Genomic DNA, 15,218 nt, shown 5'->3' on the forward strand with positions numbered 1-15,218 from the left:
TTTCACGCACGTCTGCTCTTACCTCATCCTCCCACCACACTACCAGGGATAGGGTTCCTCTTGTCCTCCCCTACCACCCTACCAGCCTCCATGTCCAGAACATAGTTCTTTGAAGCTTTCGCCATCTCCAGCGGGATCCCACCATCAAGCACATCTCCCCTCCCACTTTCTGCTTTCTGCAGGGATCCCTATGTGACTCCCTTGTCCATTTGTCCCTCCCCACTGATCTTCCTCCTGCAACTTATCCTTGCAAGCAGAACAAGTGCTACATCTGCCCCTACATCTCCTCCCTCACTACCATTCAGGGCCCTAAACAGTCCTTCAGGTGAGGTAACTCTTCACCTGTGAGTCTGTTGGGGTCAGATACTGTATCCAGTGCTCCTGTTGTGGCCTCCTGTATATGGGTGAGACCCGTCGTAGATTGGGAGCCCGCTTCGCCGAGCACCTACACTTCATCCGCCGGAAAAAGCAGTGGCTACCCATTTTAATTCCACTTCCCATTTTTTCCATTCTGATATGTCTATCCATGGCCTCCTCCACTGTCGTGATGAGGCCACACTTGGGTTGAAGGAACAACGCCTTGTATTTCGTTTGGGTGGTCTCCAACCTGATGGCATGAACATTGGTTCCTTGAAATTCCCATAATGCCCCCCACAACCCTCTCCTTCATTTCCTATCCCCCTTTCCCTTTCTCACCTTATCTCCTTGCATGCCCATTGCCTCCCTCTGGTGCTCCCCCCCCCCCACCCTTTTCTTAGTTCCTTGGCCTTCTGTCTCTTTCACCAACCAACTTCCCAGCTCTTTTACTTCATCCCTTCCCCTCCGGGTTTTACCTATCACCTTGTGTTTCTCTCTCCCCTCTCCCCTCTCCCCACCTTTTAAATCTACTCATCAGTTTTTCTTCCCCAGTTCTTTCAAAGAGTTTTGGCCTGAATTATATCGACTTTACTTTTCTCTATTGATGATGCCTGTTCTGCTGAGTTCCTCCAGCATTTTGTGTGTGTTGCTCATTTCTGTAATAATCGGGTTGATTATAAGGATATTCTGTATATTTTTAAAATGACTTTTTATGCTCCATATAAGGTGAGATTCATGAAAATATTTTTTATTGAAATGCTTTATTTTAGATTTCTTCAGATGATTATGAAATTAATGATGTTGAACTCAAAAGAGATGGACAAAGCCTGGGCATTACAGTTGTTGGTTATGTTGGTGCTTCTCAAAGTGGTGAGTTCACAATTCAAAAAAAAAATTATGGATGAAGAAGATATAAAGCCATGGGTTTACTTAGATTAGAAGGATGTGATCCAAAACAAATCACCCTGCCTCTTTTTGTTTTCCTCCTTACACTGATTCAAGTATTTCTCCACTCTTCCTTGAATGATACCTGACTATAAATTGCTGCTATTTGTGATATTTATGAAAATTATCATATTTCTCTGACTCTGAAATGGTATGAATGGTAACCTAAAAGCTGTTGCGAAATTTACACAATGATTGAGAACTTCATTGATGAGGTTAACACCACAGCTTTCTTGGGTTTTCCTGTGTCTAGCTGTAAGGAAACTGACATTTTTGGCCTTTATTGATGGATTGCATGCTCATGTGGTTATTACAGTGTAACAGAGCAATTGGGGTCTTTCTAGTTATTTCTTAAAGTGTCATAAAGTAATGCAAGAATTACTCTTCCTGCTATAGGGGAATGTTGTCAGTGAATGAATGGATGCTGTGTTGGTGGGATCAGTGTGAGAGAATTTTCCCACTGAGTGAGAAATACCTGGGTCAACTGGTGAAGAATAATCTCTATACGAGACATGTTTTTGTGTAGCGGCTATGGCGGATTGTTGTTATAGAAAGCCTTTTGCAATAGTCAATGTTTCCGGAACAAATTTACCATGGAGATCTTTGTAAAGACATGTTTGTAAAACTGTGAACCATGAGGAACTTTGTAGTGCAAACAGATGCTCGTGCATGCTCTAGTAGGCTGAAGGAAAAGTAGGTGATGTCTTCGTTCTTTTGAGATCCCAAGAAGAAATTTGGAATTATACAGAGGTCTGAAGTATAGAGTGACCATGACCTTGATCTTTATGGACAAAGGAAACAAGGCACACATATCAGGTTTTTTCTGAAGTTGTAGGTGGCCACAGACCTCAGAGAAGATGATGAATGCAGTTTGAGTGTTGGTTCTTTGAAAATAGCAATGTTTGGGAAAACAATGTTAACAAATCCTTGTGTTTTTGTGAGTAAATATGAACTGTTGTTTTGTGCCTGCAGAAGAGTTGGAGCTGGCTTGAGAGGTTAAAAATCTCTCAGTAAGTGAAGGTTGTGTGTTGGAATATTAGATGGTACAGGAGTAGGCCCTTCAGCCCATAATGTCTCTGCCAACTAGTTGGAACTAGTTTGGAGATGTACCAATTCAACCTAATTCCATCTGCCTGTTTGTACTCAATATCCTCCACTCCTTGCCTGTCCCTGTCCCTTTGCCTGTCCAAGTTCCTATTTAAATGTTGCTATGGTACACTATTAGAATTGCTGGTGAAATTATTAAACAATATAATTCAATACTATAATTTTCAGATACATCTGGAATTTTTGTGAAAAGCATAATACCAGGGAGTGCGGCAGAACAAAGTGGATGCATTCAAGTTCAAGATAGGATTATTGCTGTAAGTAACATCTTATACCTTGAATTGTATTTCTGACATTGGATTGTGGGTTATTCTTCATAGTTGCCTTAATTAATAAAAACATCACTTGAAATACTTAGAGTGAGAAGCAAACTTCTCAAAGAACTTAGCAAGTCATACTACATCTGTGGAGGCTGTGGATGGTATTTTGATTGGAAACCCCGCATCAGGACTGAGTGTGCGGGGGAGAAAGATAACCAATCGAAGGAGTTGAGACAGTGGTTCGCAAGTGACAGGTAGAATGATCTGAGAAGGTAAGTGATTGCTGGAGATGGCAGGTGAGGGAGGAGAGGAATGGTGTCAGGAGATATTGGCTGCTAGGTGGAGATAGATAAGGACAAAGGGCTAAAAATGTTTGACTTTGCTGTTCTCCCCTCCCCCACCTGACTGCATCTGTTCATCATCCTACTTCCTACCGTGTTCCAGCTGTTGCATCCCAGCCCCTGCGTCACCCTCTGTCCCACTGTTTATCCTATCCCTCTTCTATGTCTATCTCACTCTTGATGAAATAAATGATGAAATGAAAGAGAGCACTGTTAACTCCTGATGAAAGGTCTCAACCCGAAACAGATCATTCTTTTGCCTCCACAGATGCTGCTGCACCAACTAATTTCCTTCAGTAGTTTGTCTTTTGCTCCAGATTCTAGCATCTGCAGTCTGTTGGATTTCCAATAGAGATAGCTAGCCTTTAAAGCATTTTAGACATAAGTTGTACAAATTGCTCATCATTTCTTTTGTGTTTTATCATTAACAACCATTCTGTTGAATCTAATTTGCACTTGCATTTCACTTAGTTCATTATTAATACAGAATTTGGATTCTTTGACCGCTTTTGTTTAATTTTACAGTTCAGTTATACAAAAATACATCAAATAGAAGATTGTGTGGTTTGACGAAGCATTTTTAAAAACAGTTTTCCAGCATGTTTTTTGTCCTTAAGGAAAGGCTGGGTTTTGTCAGGTGACTCACAGGATCTGTTGGTGGTTGATGCCATAAAGTCAAGAATTTACTTGGTTCTAAATTTAGGAGATGATATTATTTTATATTTTAATTATTTGAAGGCAATAGCTTTAGTTCTATATCCTCATGCAAGGGGTATTCAATTGAATGATGTATTTATTAAACAAATGAAATCATTGGTCAATATGGTAAAAATGATTATTTGTTTTATTCATTTTTGATAATGGCTGAGACTGGGAAGAACAACAGTTCCTACGGTTCCTATGTTCGTACTCACCAGTAATGACGGATTTGCTATCTATTTTAACGTTGAGGTAGTATGTGACGAATGGAGTAGGCAGATGGTGGTTTTGCCATGCACGTGAATCCTTTGTCGTCTTTAATATGATAGAAGTTGCAGATTAGAATGTTTTATAGGAGGAGCCAAAGTGAACAAGTAGACATTTTGTAGATCAAGGATGGCCAATCCGTGGTGCACGTGGCAAAAGTGGCCCATTGGATGATTAGAAGTGGCGCATTGCACCCCAATGATAATAATAAAAAAGTAAGCCTACTCATGTAAAAAGTGTTAACCAAAAACCGATTTGTAGAAAAAAAATCTTTAACAGGAATTCAAGTAACTTCGAGCTAGAAATGGGTTTTACTGAGAATAAATCTAAAACTTAGCAATTATTTTTAGCAATTTTATTATTTCATGCACATCTTTTGGTGAATGTTATCTTCTTCCACATTAATCTGTTTTTAATTCAGAGAAAATGTTCAGTGAGTCAAACTAGGAAAGAAGGACTTTTGTTCTGCACTTGTTCCATAACTGTTCCATACAGGTTTGATACTTAATCGATCCTGAGGCGCCAGGCGTCTGCACCAGCGGTGTGTCGCAGGTTTTTGCCAGTCAGTTTACAATTGGCACTCGTGCGCTACGGAGTTGTGCTGTGTTTGTCCTTTGTGAACATTTGCAGTTTTGCACTTTTTTGAAAATTAAGCCTTGCTTTTACATTCAGTTACCCATCACAGTGCAAAAGAAAATGAGCAAAAGAAAAGCAAAAATTGATGGTAAGCGTGAATTCAATGAACAGTGGGAAAATGAGTTCTTATTTATAGCAGGTCCATCAGGAAAACCATTGTGCATTGTTTGTGAAAACACTTTCTCACATAGTACAAGACATGATCTTAATAGACACTGTAGAACACAATATCAGACTGAAATAGAAGGAAAACTGAAGCTGGTGCTTGGGTCTGAGTTACGGAAAGAATATGTCATTAAGAAAAAGGAAGAAATCAAAAGAAGACAAAATATATTTGTTAAAAGAATTTGTGAAAGATTGGTGATGACAGAAGCGTCCTATGAAATTGCTTTAGTGGTGACCAAAAAACGGAAGTCTTTCTCTGATGGAGAAGAAATTGTTAAGCCTTGTCTCCAAATATTTGCAAGATGTCTTGGTGATAAAAATATCGAAAGGAAAGTAGGCGAAATTGCTCTGTCAAAGCAAACAGTTAGGAGACGCGAAGAACTCTATCAAACAGTTAGGAGACGCACCAAAGACGCACCGATGAAAGACCTTGTCCATGTTTGTACTTTCTTTTCTTTAGCTTTGGACGAATCTGCTGACATATGTGATGTAACCCAGTTAAGCATTTTTATAAGAGGAATTGATGATAATTTTAGCGTCTTTGAAGAACTTATCGGTCTTGAGTCGCTTCATGGAAAAACAAGAGGATCAGACATATTTGCAAAGTAAAATCAGGCCTAGAAAATCTACAACTAGATTCTAGTAAACTGATCGGTGTTTGTACTGAAGGAGTGCCGTCAATGATAGGTAAAGCCGCTGGGACTACAACTTCGCTTGAAAACTTTTTAGGTCGTCCTCTACTAAAATATCACTGCATTATACACCAAGAGTCACTGTGTGGAAAAACTTTACATTTGCAGCATGTTATGTTACTGGTTGTGAAATGTGTGAATAAAATTAGAGGAAGAGGATTTAAACAGGTGAGAATTCAGAGAATATTGTGAAATATTAGATCTGGAATATGGCGATCTTGTCCTTCATTGTGAGGTGAGCTGGCTTTCTAGAGGACAGGCTCTGAGTAGATTTTGGAAACTGAAAAATGTTGTTCATAATTTTCTAGAAGAGAAAAATGAGCTGCCTGAGGAAAGAACCCTTTTATGTGATAACAATTGGCTATTTGATTTAGTATTTTTAGTTGATGTTTCCAGCCATCTCAATGATCTAAATTTGAAACTCCAGGGCAAGAACCAATTGTTTCCTAGCTTAGTAAATGATATCAATGCATTCAAGATGAAGTTAAAACTGTTCACCTCTCAGTTAGAGAATGAGGATTTGAGCCAGTTTCTGCACTTAAAAGAGCAGAGTGAATGTGCTGGAGATAATGACAATTTTACAAAATATATTGAAAAAAATCAGGTTATTGCAAGAGTCATTTGAAAGTCGTTTCGTGATTTTGCTTAAGAAGAAGACTGCATTCTTGCGCTTATAAACCCATTTTCACTTAGTGGACAAAAAATCATGAAGATGGAACTTATTGATGAAAACAAATTCATTATTGAACATGAAGTTTGATGAGCTTCCCTCAGTCCCAAATGCTTCTGACATGATTAATTTCTGACAATCATTACCCTGTGAACATTTTCCAGAACTAAGAAAATTTGCCCAGAGTTATACCAGGCAACAGACATAAAAAGTGCTGGTGAATGCAGCAGGCCAGGCAGCATCTATAGGAAGAGGTATAGTTGACGTATCGGGCCGAGACCCTTCGTCAGGACTAACTGAAAGAGTATATAGTAAGAGATTTGAAATTGGGAGGGGGAGGGGGAGATCTGAAATGATAGGAGAAGACAGGAGGGGAAGGGATGGAGCTAAGAGCTGGAAAGTTGATTGGCAAAAGGGATACGAAGCTGGAGAAGGGAGAGAATCACGGAATGGTAGGCCTAGGGAGAAAGAAAGGTGGGGGGGGCGAAGCCCAGAGGGTGGGCAAGGGGTTATAGTGAGAGGGACAGAGGGAGAAAAAAAAGAGGGGCGGGGGAGGAGAGGAGAGATAAATAAATAAATAAATAAATAAATAAATAAATAAATAAATAGGGATGGTGTACAAAGGGGAGGTGGGGCATTAACGGAAGTTAGAGAAGTCAGTGTTCATGCCATCAGTTTGGAGGCTACCCAGACGGAATATAACGTGTTGTTCCTCCAACCTGAGTGTGGCTTCATCTTGACAGAAGAGGAGACCATGGATAGACATATCAGAATGGGAATGGGGTGTAGAATTAAAATGTGTGTCCTCCTCTACTGTCAAGATGAAGCCACACTCAGGTTGGAGGAATAACATCTCATATTCTGTCTGGGTAGCCTCCAACCTGATGGCATGAGCATTGACTTCTCCAACTTCCGTTAATGCCCCACCTCCCCTTCGTACCCTATCCCTTATTTATTTATTTATGTATTATTTTTTCTCCCTCTGTCCCTCTCACTATAACCCCTTTCCCATCCTCTGGGCTTTTCTCCCTAGGCCTCCCGTCCCATAATCCTCTCCCTTCTCCAGCCACATATCCCTTTTGCCAATCAACTTTCCAGCTCTTAGCTCCATCCCTCCCCCTCCTGTCTTCTCCTATCATTTCGGATCTCCCCCTCCACCCTCCCACTTACAAATCTCTTACTATCTCTTCTTTCAGTTAGTCCTGACGAAGGGTCTCAGCCCGAAACGTCGACTGTTCCTCTTCCTATAGATGCTGCCTGGCCTGCTGCGTTCACCAGCATTTTTTGTGTGTGTTGCTTGAATTTCCAGCATCTGCAGATTTCCTCGTGTTTGCCCAGAGTTATATCTGTTGTTTCGGAACGATGTGCAGATGTGAACAAGCATTTTCAGCCATGAAGTTGATTAAAAATACTGACTGACTGATTCAAATTTGAAGAATTCTCTGCTGCTCTAAGTAAATAATTTAACTCCAAACATTAAAAGTTTGGCGAAATCAAAGCAGACTCAAAAGTCTCATTAAGGTAAGTAATGTTTATCTCGTTTTTATATTAAATAAATATATCATGTAAAAATGCTAAATATGTGTATATTAACCTGAATGGGGGTACAAGAGTTGTATGGCGCATCTGAACTCACGCGTAAAAAAATTGACACATGGAATGTAAAAGGTTGGCCACCCCTGTTGTAGATGGTACACATTGCCGTCTCTGTGTGTCGTAGAATGTTAAGTTACTTGTGAAGCATGCTGTTTTGCACTGAATGGAGTCGTTTAAGTATTGTTGGAGTTGCACTCATCCAGACAGATGGAAAGTATTTCATTATACCACTAATTTGTGCCCTTTTTAATAGTGGAAAGGCTTTGGAGTGTCAAGAGGTGAATTATTTGCTGTAAAATATCCAGCCTGTGACCTTTTTATGTAGTCACATAATTTGTGCTTATTCCAGTTGAACAGCTGGAATAGCCACAAATTATGTGACTACATAATCTCCCAGGGTGTTGTCACTTGGCGATGGCAATAAAGTCCAGTGAGTCCATGCTGAGTTGAGAGACTAGATCCATTTCTCATTCTGCCTCTCACTTTATGCCAACTATTGCTGGTGTTTGTAGAATAGGCCCATTCAATTGACTGAGGTTGCTGACTTTGATTGAAAAGTTAAAGTGCCTATATTTTAATTAATACTGAGGTTTGAGATTTATTTAGTTCAACTAAAAGTGTTTTCAATTTATTATTTTTTAATCGTTTTAATTATTTTTTTGTTTTTTAATTAAATATATTTAATTAGCTTTTAAATGCCCTTCATTATCAGAGATATTTAGAAATGCTGAAATTCTTTTGACAGCATTAACCATAGAAAGGCATTCTCGGGAGCTGGGCCTCGATTTGACATATGAAACCCAGTTGTCACCAGTTGCAGCTGTAGCTGTTCTGCAAAATAGTTGTCTGCCTGTGATGACTTGGTTTCAGATTGAGGTCAGTTAGCCTTCTAGGATGGTAGAAAGTTAATGTGACTTGTCAGCATCATTTGGAGGGTAAATATGGGCACAGCGACACAGCTCGTAGACCTTCTGCCTCGTGGCTTTAGACTTCAGTCCTGATCTCTTGTTTGATTAAAGTAGAGTTTTGCACAATCTCCCTATGCCAGTGTGGTTTTCCTGTAGGTGCGCTGGTTTCTTCTTGCATCCCAAAAGTGTGCTCATTGATATATTAATTGGCTGCCGTGAGTTGCCTCTAGCATGGAGTTAAGTGGTAGAATCTTACAGGTGTTGGAAGTGAGGGGTTAATAAAATGGGATGAGGTGTAGATGTGAAATGGTGCCTAATGGTTCCTTTGGACTTTGTATGCAAAGGGGCCTGTTTCTGTGTTGTGTGACTTTGACTGTATGACTTTCACTCTTAAGTGAGGCATTGTCGAAATGAGTATTATCCAGCCCATTTTAATTTATCTTCAATTAGTTTACAGTATTTTCTTCCAGAATTTAATCCCTTGGTAGAAAATCACTTTAAATTGTTAGGTATTACATGATATGAATGAAATTACATAGTATATGATAAATTATTGATCTGATAATATTTCCATTGATACTGTCAGGATCTTGAAAATTCTTAATCGGAGGTCACTCATAGTTGTTATAGTACTTATGCTGATATTCTGAGATCTGCATTCCCCTCCCAGCTGAATGAGCTGTGATAAATGGCATTATCTTTCAGTTTGGAGTTTGCCCAGTATTAGCCTTTGCATAAGTCAGACATCTTCACTAATGTTAATATTGGTTAGTAGTTCCCTTTTCGTTCAAATATTGGAGAACACGACCTATATTTGAACAAAAAAATCAGGATGTTGCTCTAGCTTATTAATTTAAAGTATCTGAAGCTTGTTATTAATATTTTTGAAGCATTTTAGGATTTCTCAGATATTTAACATTAATTGATTAGTTTAGGATTGGTCAAAGTGGGTACTTGAAAAGACAATTTGCATTTCATAACTTGGAGGATATTTTCTTATGCACTGTGACTCTGACTTTTCATGTTACTTTATTTTATTGCCTGTCTCAGAAACATTCAAAGCATTTAAATGAAGAAAATGTATATAAACGTGGCAACTCTGGTCATGAGTTAACCTCCCAGAATTTTTTGAGAGGATTTTGTATTAGCTGATCTATGTGATGCCATTTTCACATTAGGAACACCACATGAAGTCTTGCTGTAGAATATCTCCTAACGTTTATACAAGGGCAGTCACTGGAGAAGGACGCACATTTCTGACAAGACTTTTTTCCTCCGAGAAGTTTTGTACCAATGTAAAAGAAAACAAAATACATAATTTTCTTATTATTTTTAAATTCAACATATTTTGAAATACTTGTTTGAGAGGAGCACGGAATTGTCAACAGCAACACCTGGATTTCAGTGGATATTCCAGAAATTGTTGTGTAGTTTGTGGTATAATTTGCTCACATTAAAACAGCAATGGCAAAAATTCAGGCCATTTGATTAAGTTTGTGTTGCTTTGTTTTCTCATATAAGGAGCTTTAATTTCTGAGTTATGTGGAGTTTTAGTTTCATTTTCATTGATGTTTTTGTAGGTTGATGGCGTAGACATTCAAGGATTTACTAACCAAGAAGCAATTGATGCTTTACGAAACACTGGAAAAACTGTCAACCTTACCCTAGCCAGGAAGAAAAACATTAATGTCTACGAATCCTTTGAAAAGGGTAATTTATATAGTACTTTCAACTTGAATAAAATTTAACTGCTTATATAAAATTCCAAATATATTCACTGTTACTTTTCTAGAGAGATTGATTTGGACAAAACAATTATCTTTTACATTAAGTTACAATAACCAGATATTGTTATTGCTGGAAAAATAACCTAAAATCCCATATAATCATTGAATCATTGTCTCAAAAGAATAAATTTGACTTTGGCTTCCCTTCAAATAATTGATTTGTTGGGTTTGGAAATTCTGCAGAAATGTGTCATTCTTTAAGATGTTACATTTGTTGAATTATTTTGGTTTTCTTATACTTGGAATAGAAAATATTTTGGAGTTCAGGAATTTTTTTTATTATTGTCTATAATGCTTTATTGTAAAATAGAATTGTGTAAACCCGTGGCTCTGATTTATCATTTGTTCTTGCCTAGCTTACGAACTGCATTCACCCTTACCTAAGCAGATCCATTTATTTATGTGATGAATTAAGGAAGTATTCAAGTGTAATTGAAAGCAGAAACTGCTGGCAGTGCTCAGATGTTATCTGTGGAAAGAGAAGAATTCATTTCGATTGGTGACCTTCACAACTGGGAAAAGCTAGAAAATAAGTTTTATGATGCAGCAAAAGGATAGAGAAGAAAAATAAAATGATGGTGCCTGATGAAATGGAAGGAAGGAGAAATTCAATTTATAGAGGAAAAAGGGTTGGTAATGAGACAAGAAAAAGAACATTAGATAAGTATCAAGAAGCTGAAAGTACGAATAGCAGAACCATTATCTGAGGGATGCATGAAAGCAAACCTATCAGAAGTGGAAAGAACATAGTTGAGGAGCAGTCAACTATAATACTTTATACTTTATTGTCGCCAAACAATTGATACTAGAACGTACAATCATCACAGCGATATTTGATTCTGTGCTTTGCATAATGGAGAAGAGTCCACACCGGCAAAAGGAAAGTATAGGAACAGGTGTTGGATAGAGAAGCTGATAATAAGAGAAAATATTGGAATTCTAAAAAAGGGAATGGGGTAAGAAGAGGAGTAAAGTTAGTTGTGAAATGTAGTGAGTTCACTGGAAGATAGTTACTGGATGGTTTACAGAAATGAAGATAGAGAAACTGAGAAAGGAAATGGAAAAGTTTGACATGGGATGAAGAAATGAAGCTTAAAATTGGCAGTAATGTTGATAATCTGTTCCTGCTTGGTACAAGAGCAGGAAATATGCCAAGGAAAAGTTGGAGCAGATCGGATCATGAGTGAAGCATAACTGCTCACCACCATAGCTTACATTGCTTAATCTTTTACTTGCAAGGTGTGAATGTAGTGAAAAGAGTAATTGTGCAATGTAGGAACAAGTTCAGTCGGGTGGAGGATGATAATGTTTGCAGTAAACTTGGACTAGTTTGACCTCATTTCAAGAAAAGAACTGTGAGCCCTCGGACCGTTCTGTTTGAGAAAAGAGGTTTCTGAGGGATTGGACACTTTTGTTTTAAATTAGAATGTTTGACTGGAAAATTTGTACCACTTAAATTGATGAATTTGAAATGTTGCTGATTAAATGGGAAACAAAATGTATATAAAAAAGGAAGTGGCAATATAGAAAAAAATCCATGGGGCAAGAACAGAAACAAGCTGAAATAATTGCATTTACCATTTAAACTTTTCCAAATTTTTTCAGTGGGTGTTTACCACTTTTGTTAACAATAGCGTAACTTGTGGTTTGGTCTATAATCCCTTCATTGAAGTTTATTGTATATTTAGTCCATTGTGCCCATATGGGCCGAGAATCGATTCTAGGTTAATTCTACATTGCAGATTTTGGTCTGGAGCCACCATATCTGTTGCTTATTAGATTGGATTATGGGGTTGCAGTGGTGCAGGGGGTGAGTGGAAGCTAAAGATGAGAAGTGCTGTACCATGAGTGATGTGGGAACAGAGGTACATCAGCACTTGTACCTGTATCTTACATTGAGCACACTTTTAATTTTGAGATTGCATGCTATATTTACACCATGATTAGTTTAAACACCACTTTCATAAAATATAAAATTAGAGGTTCAGACCTTAACAAATAGAAATGGAGCAGATGTATTACAAATCAGTAGTTAATAAATTGACTTCATCTCATAAAAATTACAGCATTGTAATGGATTCCTCAAGATAATTGTGGGTACCATCTGAATTGCCCTGGAATTCAAATATGGCATCAAACAGTATTATAGATAAAAATGATATTTCATGGAAACATGGAAATAAAAGGAAACACATCTGTTTCATTATGTATTATCATTGCTTATCTCTTGAATTAGCACATCTCTTTCCTTTAAAGAGAGAAATAATTTTTAAAATCATACAGCTTTTGTTTGCACCGTTAAGGCATCTTGCACCAAATAATATGCAGCAGAAAATGTTGCTCAGCAGAGATGTGATAAAGAATGCGAACGCGTATCAATATAAGATTATTCCAAGATAGTCCAATATGAAGAGATTCTTAATTTGGAAGATAAAAGTAAATATAATATTGTTTTTTTTTTACAACAGAATTAACACACATGACAAATGCACCCATCACTGAAAACAGCTTTTACTCTGCAGTTGAAGAGGAAGAAAATACATATGTAAAGAAGCAGGACTTCAAAATTGATGGTATGTGCAGTTTATCCAGATATATAAGTACAGGTATCACAGTGCAATATTAAGGAATACTGAAGGATGTACATGTACTTTTCCACAATTTATTATCACAATTGACACTATTGATAGTACCAGCACACTGTCAGGATATGTCAAGAGCGCAAACAAAGCCACTTGAATTAACTTCCAATGGAATACAAGTCAGAAGTAAACAAAAGAAGCTAACTTTATCAGATTCAGATTTATTTATCACATGTATATTGAAACATACAGTAAAATACATTGCTTGTGTTAACAATGAACGCATTAAAAGTATACTGGAAGCAACTTGAAAATATCATGGCATAATCCAGAGCCAACATAGCATGTCTACAATGTTTAGCAGAACAATACAAGCAACAGCAACAATAACAACAAAACAAAGCAGTAACAACAAAAGAAGCCCTTTTCTTACCCACCCATACGCACAGACAGGCCTCCATCCCCAGGACAGGCCATCATCGGACTTCCAGTCCTTGTCCCTGGACTCTCAAACAGTCAGACACTGGGCCTCCAAACTCCAGCAAAGAGCCCAGACTCTCAGGTACTGAGCTTCTGACTACCCCTGGACTTGCCAATCATGGGACTTTGACCTTCGGGTCTCTGATTACTCCAGAGCTCTCCAATTACAGAGCTTTGACCTTTGGGCCTTGACCCCAGGATTTGCCTATCGTGGGATTTTGCCCTGCAGGCCTTAATTTACAGCCTTGCTTGGATTTCAGACCCTGGGACTCACTGATATGGGAGGCACTGACCCTTGTGCCACCTGCCCGTGTGGACCTCTGACCCACGATTTGTCGACCTGAGGATCACCGGTCTCAGTCCCTGCCAACCCGATGTCTGGGTTTGCTGGCCTTTGACTGTGGAGCACTCCACATGGACTCCAAACATCAGCTTCTGCTAGTGACTCTTCATTTACTACCCCTGATATCTAACTGTCTCTTATCTCTTACTTAAAACTTAACCTGACCCCTAACTCCTTAAAACCATCGCTACAGACCTAATTTAATTAGTCATGCAGACAACACTCCCTTTTTTTTTCTATAGCAAAGCGGTCCAGCCATTGCTCTGAATAGGACATTTTTACATGGCCTGAAAGCTTTATATTAGCGTCATATAAAAGAAAGTTCCAACTGCACAAAAACAAAGGCAATGTGCATGGGAGCATTTTACTGCATGTGCACGTGTACAGCTTTGAGGGAATAGTGCATACAGATTATACATAAACTTCACGCAGGTGGTTTTGTTATTAGAAATAGATACAGAAGCACTAGAAAACTCTGAAACATTAAGAAATGTAATAGTGCTATCAATCTCATGGGAATTTCTGGCTCATGACTACTCATATTGAAGAAAGAGCATTTACAGTAGCATTGAGAACCTTCAATTCCTTCACCGAGCGTTTGCAGAAATCCAGCCTGGACAACAGAAAGAGCTTAAAGCTCAAACTTCAAAGATCAGTTTATTATCAAAGTACCTATATGTAACTATATACAACCCTGAGATTAATTTTCTTGAGGGCATACACAATAACTAGTAGTAATACTATAGAATCATTGAAAGGCCACACCCAGTAGGACGGGCAAACAACCAATGCTCAAAAGACAAGAAAGTTGTGCAAGTACATAAAGGAAGAAAATAAACAAGCAAGCAAGTAATATTGAGAACATGACATGAAGATGCCTTGAGTGAGTCTGTAGGTGATGAGACCAGTTCAGTGATGGGATGAGTAATGTTATCCTCCTCTGGTTCAAGATCCTGATGGTTGATGGATAATAGCTGCTCCTGAACTGGTGGTGTGGGTCCTGAGGCTCATTTACATTATTCCTGATGGAAACACTGAGAGTATGGCCTGGATAGTGGACTACTCAGTAGCTATGTCCTGGCTCAGTTTGGCAAAATCTGCAGATCTCATATTGGCATTATCAACCAGCTCAGAGCCTACAGAACTAGGTTGTTAGCAAGTCACCTAGGGGGAGAAAAAAATAATTGTACTTGTAAGCAGGAATTTTATAAAATGGATCCAAAAATGAAATATGCATATAGAGTAATCACTCGTCTATAATTACTCGGATGTGGAGGGTTGAGACAGAGAGTTTTGAAGAGCCTAAATTGGAAATTTATTTGGTGAAATTGATACACTTTCAAGAAATTATATATTTATTGTCAACCCTGGCTGACTTATTAT

At 38.3% G+C, this 15,218-nt stretch overlaps 1 protein-coding gene across 5 annotated transcripts in view; it reads left to right on the plus strand.

Moving 5' to 3' along the window:
• Window positions 1-15,218, plus strand: part of LOC134354873 (inaD-like protein) — a 332,069-nt gene that overhangs the window by 48,758 nt on the left and 268,093 nt on the right. For all 5 annotated transcript variants that reach the window (XM_063064296.1, XM_063064298.1, XM_063064297.1 and 2 more), the window contains exons 9-12: window positions 1,128-1,227; window positions 2,578-2,666; window positions 10,224-10,353; window positions 12,899-13,003. In XM_063064296.1, coding sequence (XP_062920366.1) covers window positions 1,128-1,227; window positions 2,578-2,666; window positions 10,224-10,353; window positions 12,899-13,003 — 424 coding nt within the window. The remainder of the gene's footprint in view (window positions 1-1,127; window positions 1,228-2,577; window positions 2,667-10,223; window positions 10,354-12,898; window positions 13,004-15,218) is intronic.

The sequence above is a fragment of the Mobula hypostoma genome, chromosome 12 (genome assembly GCF_963921235.1).
Source record: "Mobula hypostoma chromosome 12, sMobHyp1.1, whole genome shotgun sequence".
NCBI classification, from domain to species: domain Eukaryota; kingdom Metazoa; phylum Chordata; class Chondrichthyes; order Myliobatiformes; family Myliobatidae; genus Mobula; species Mobula hypostoma.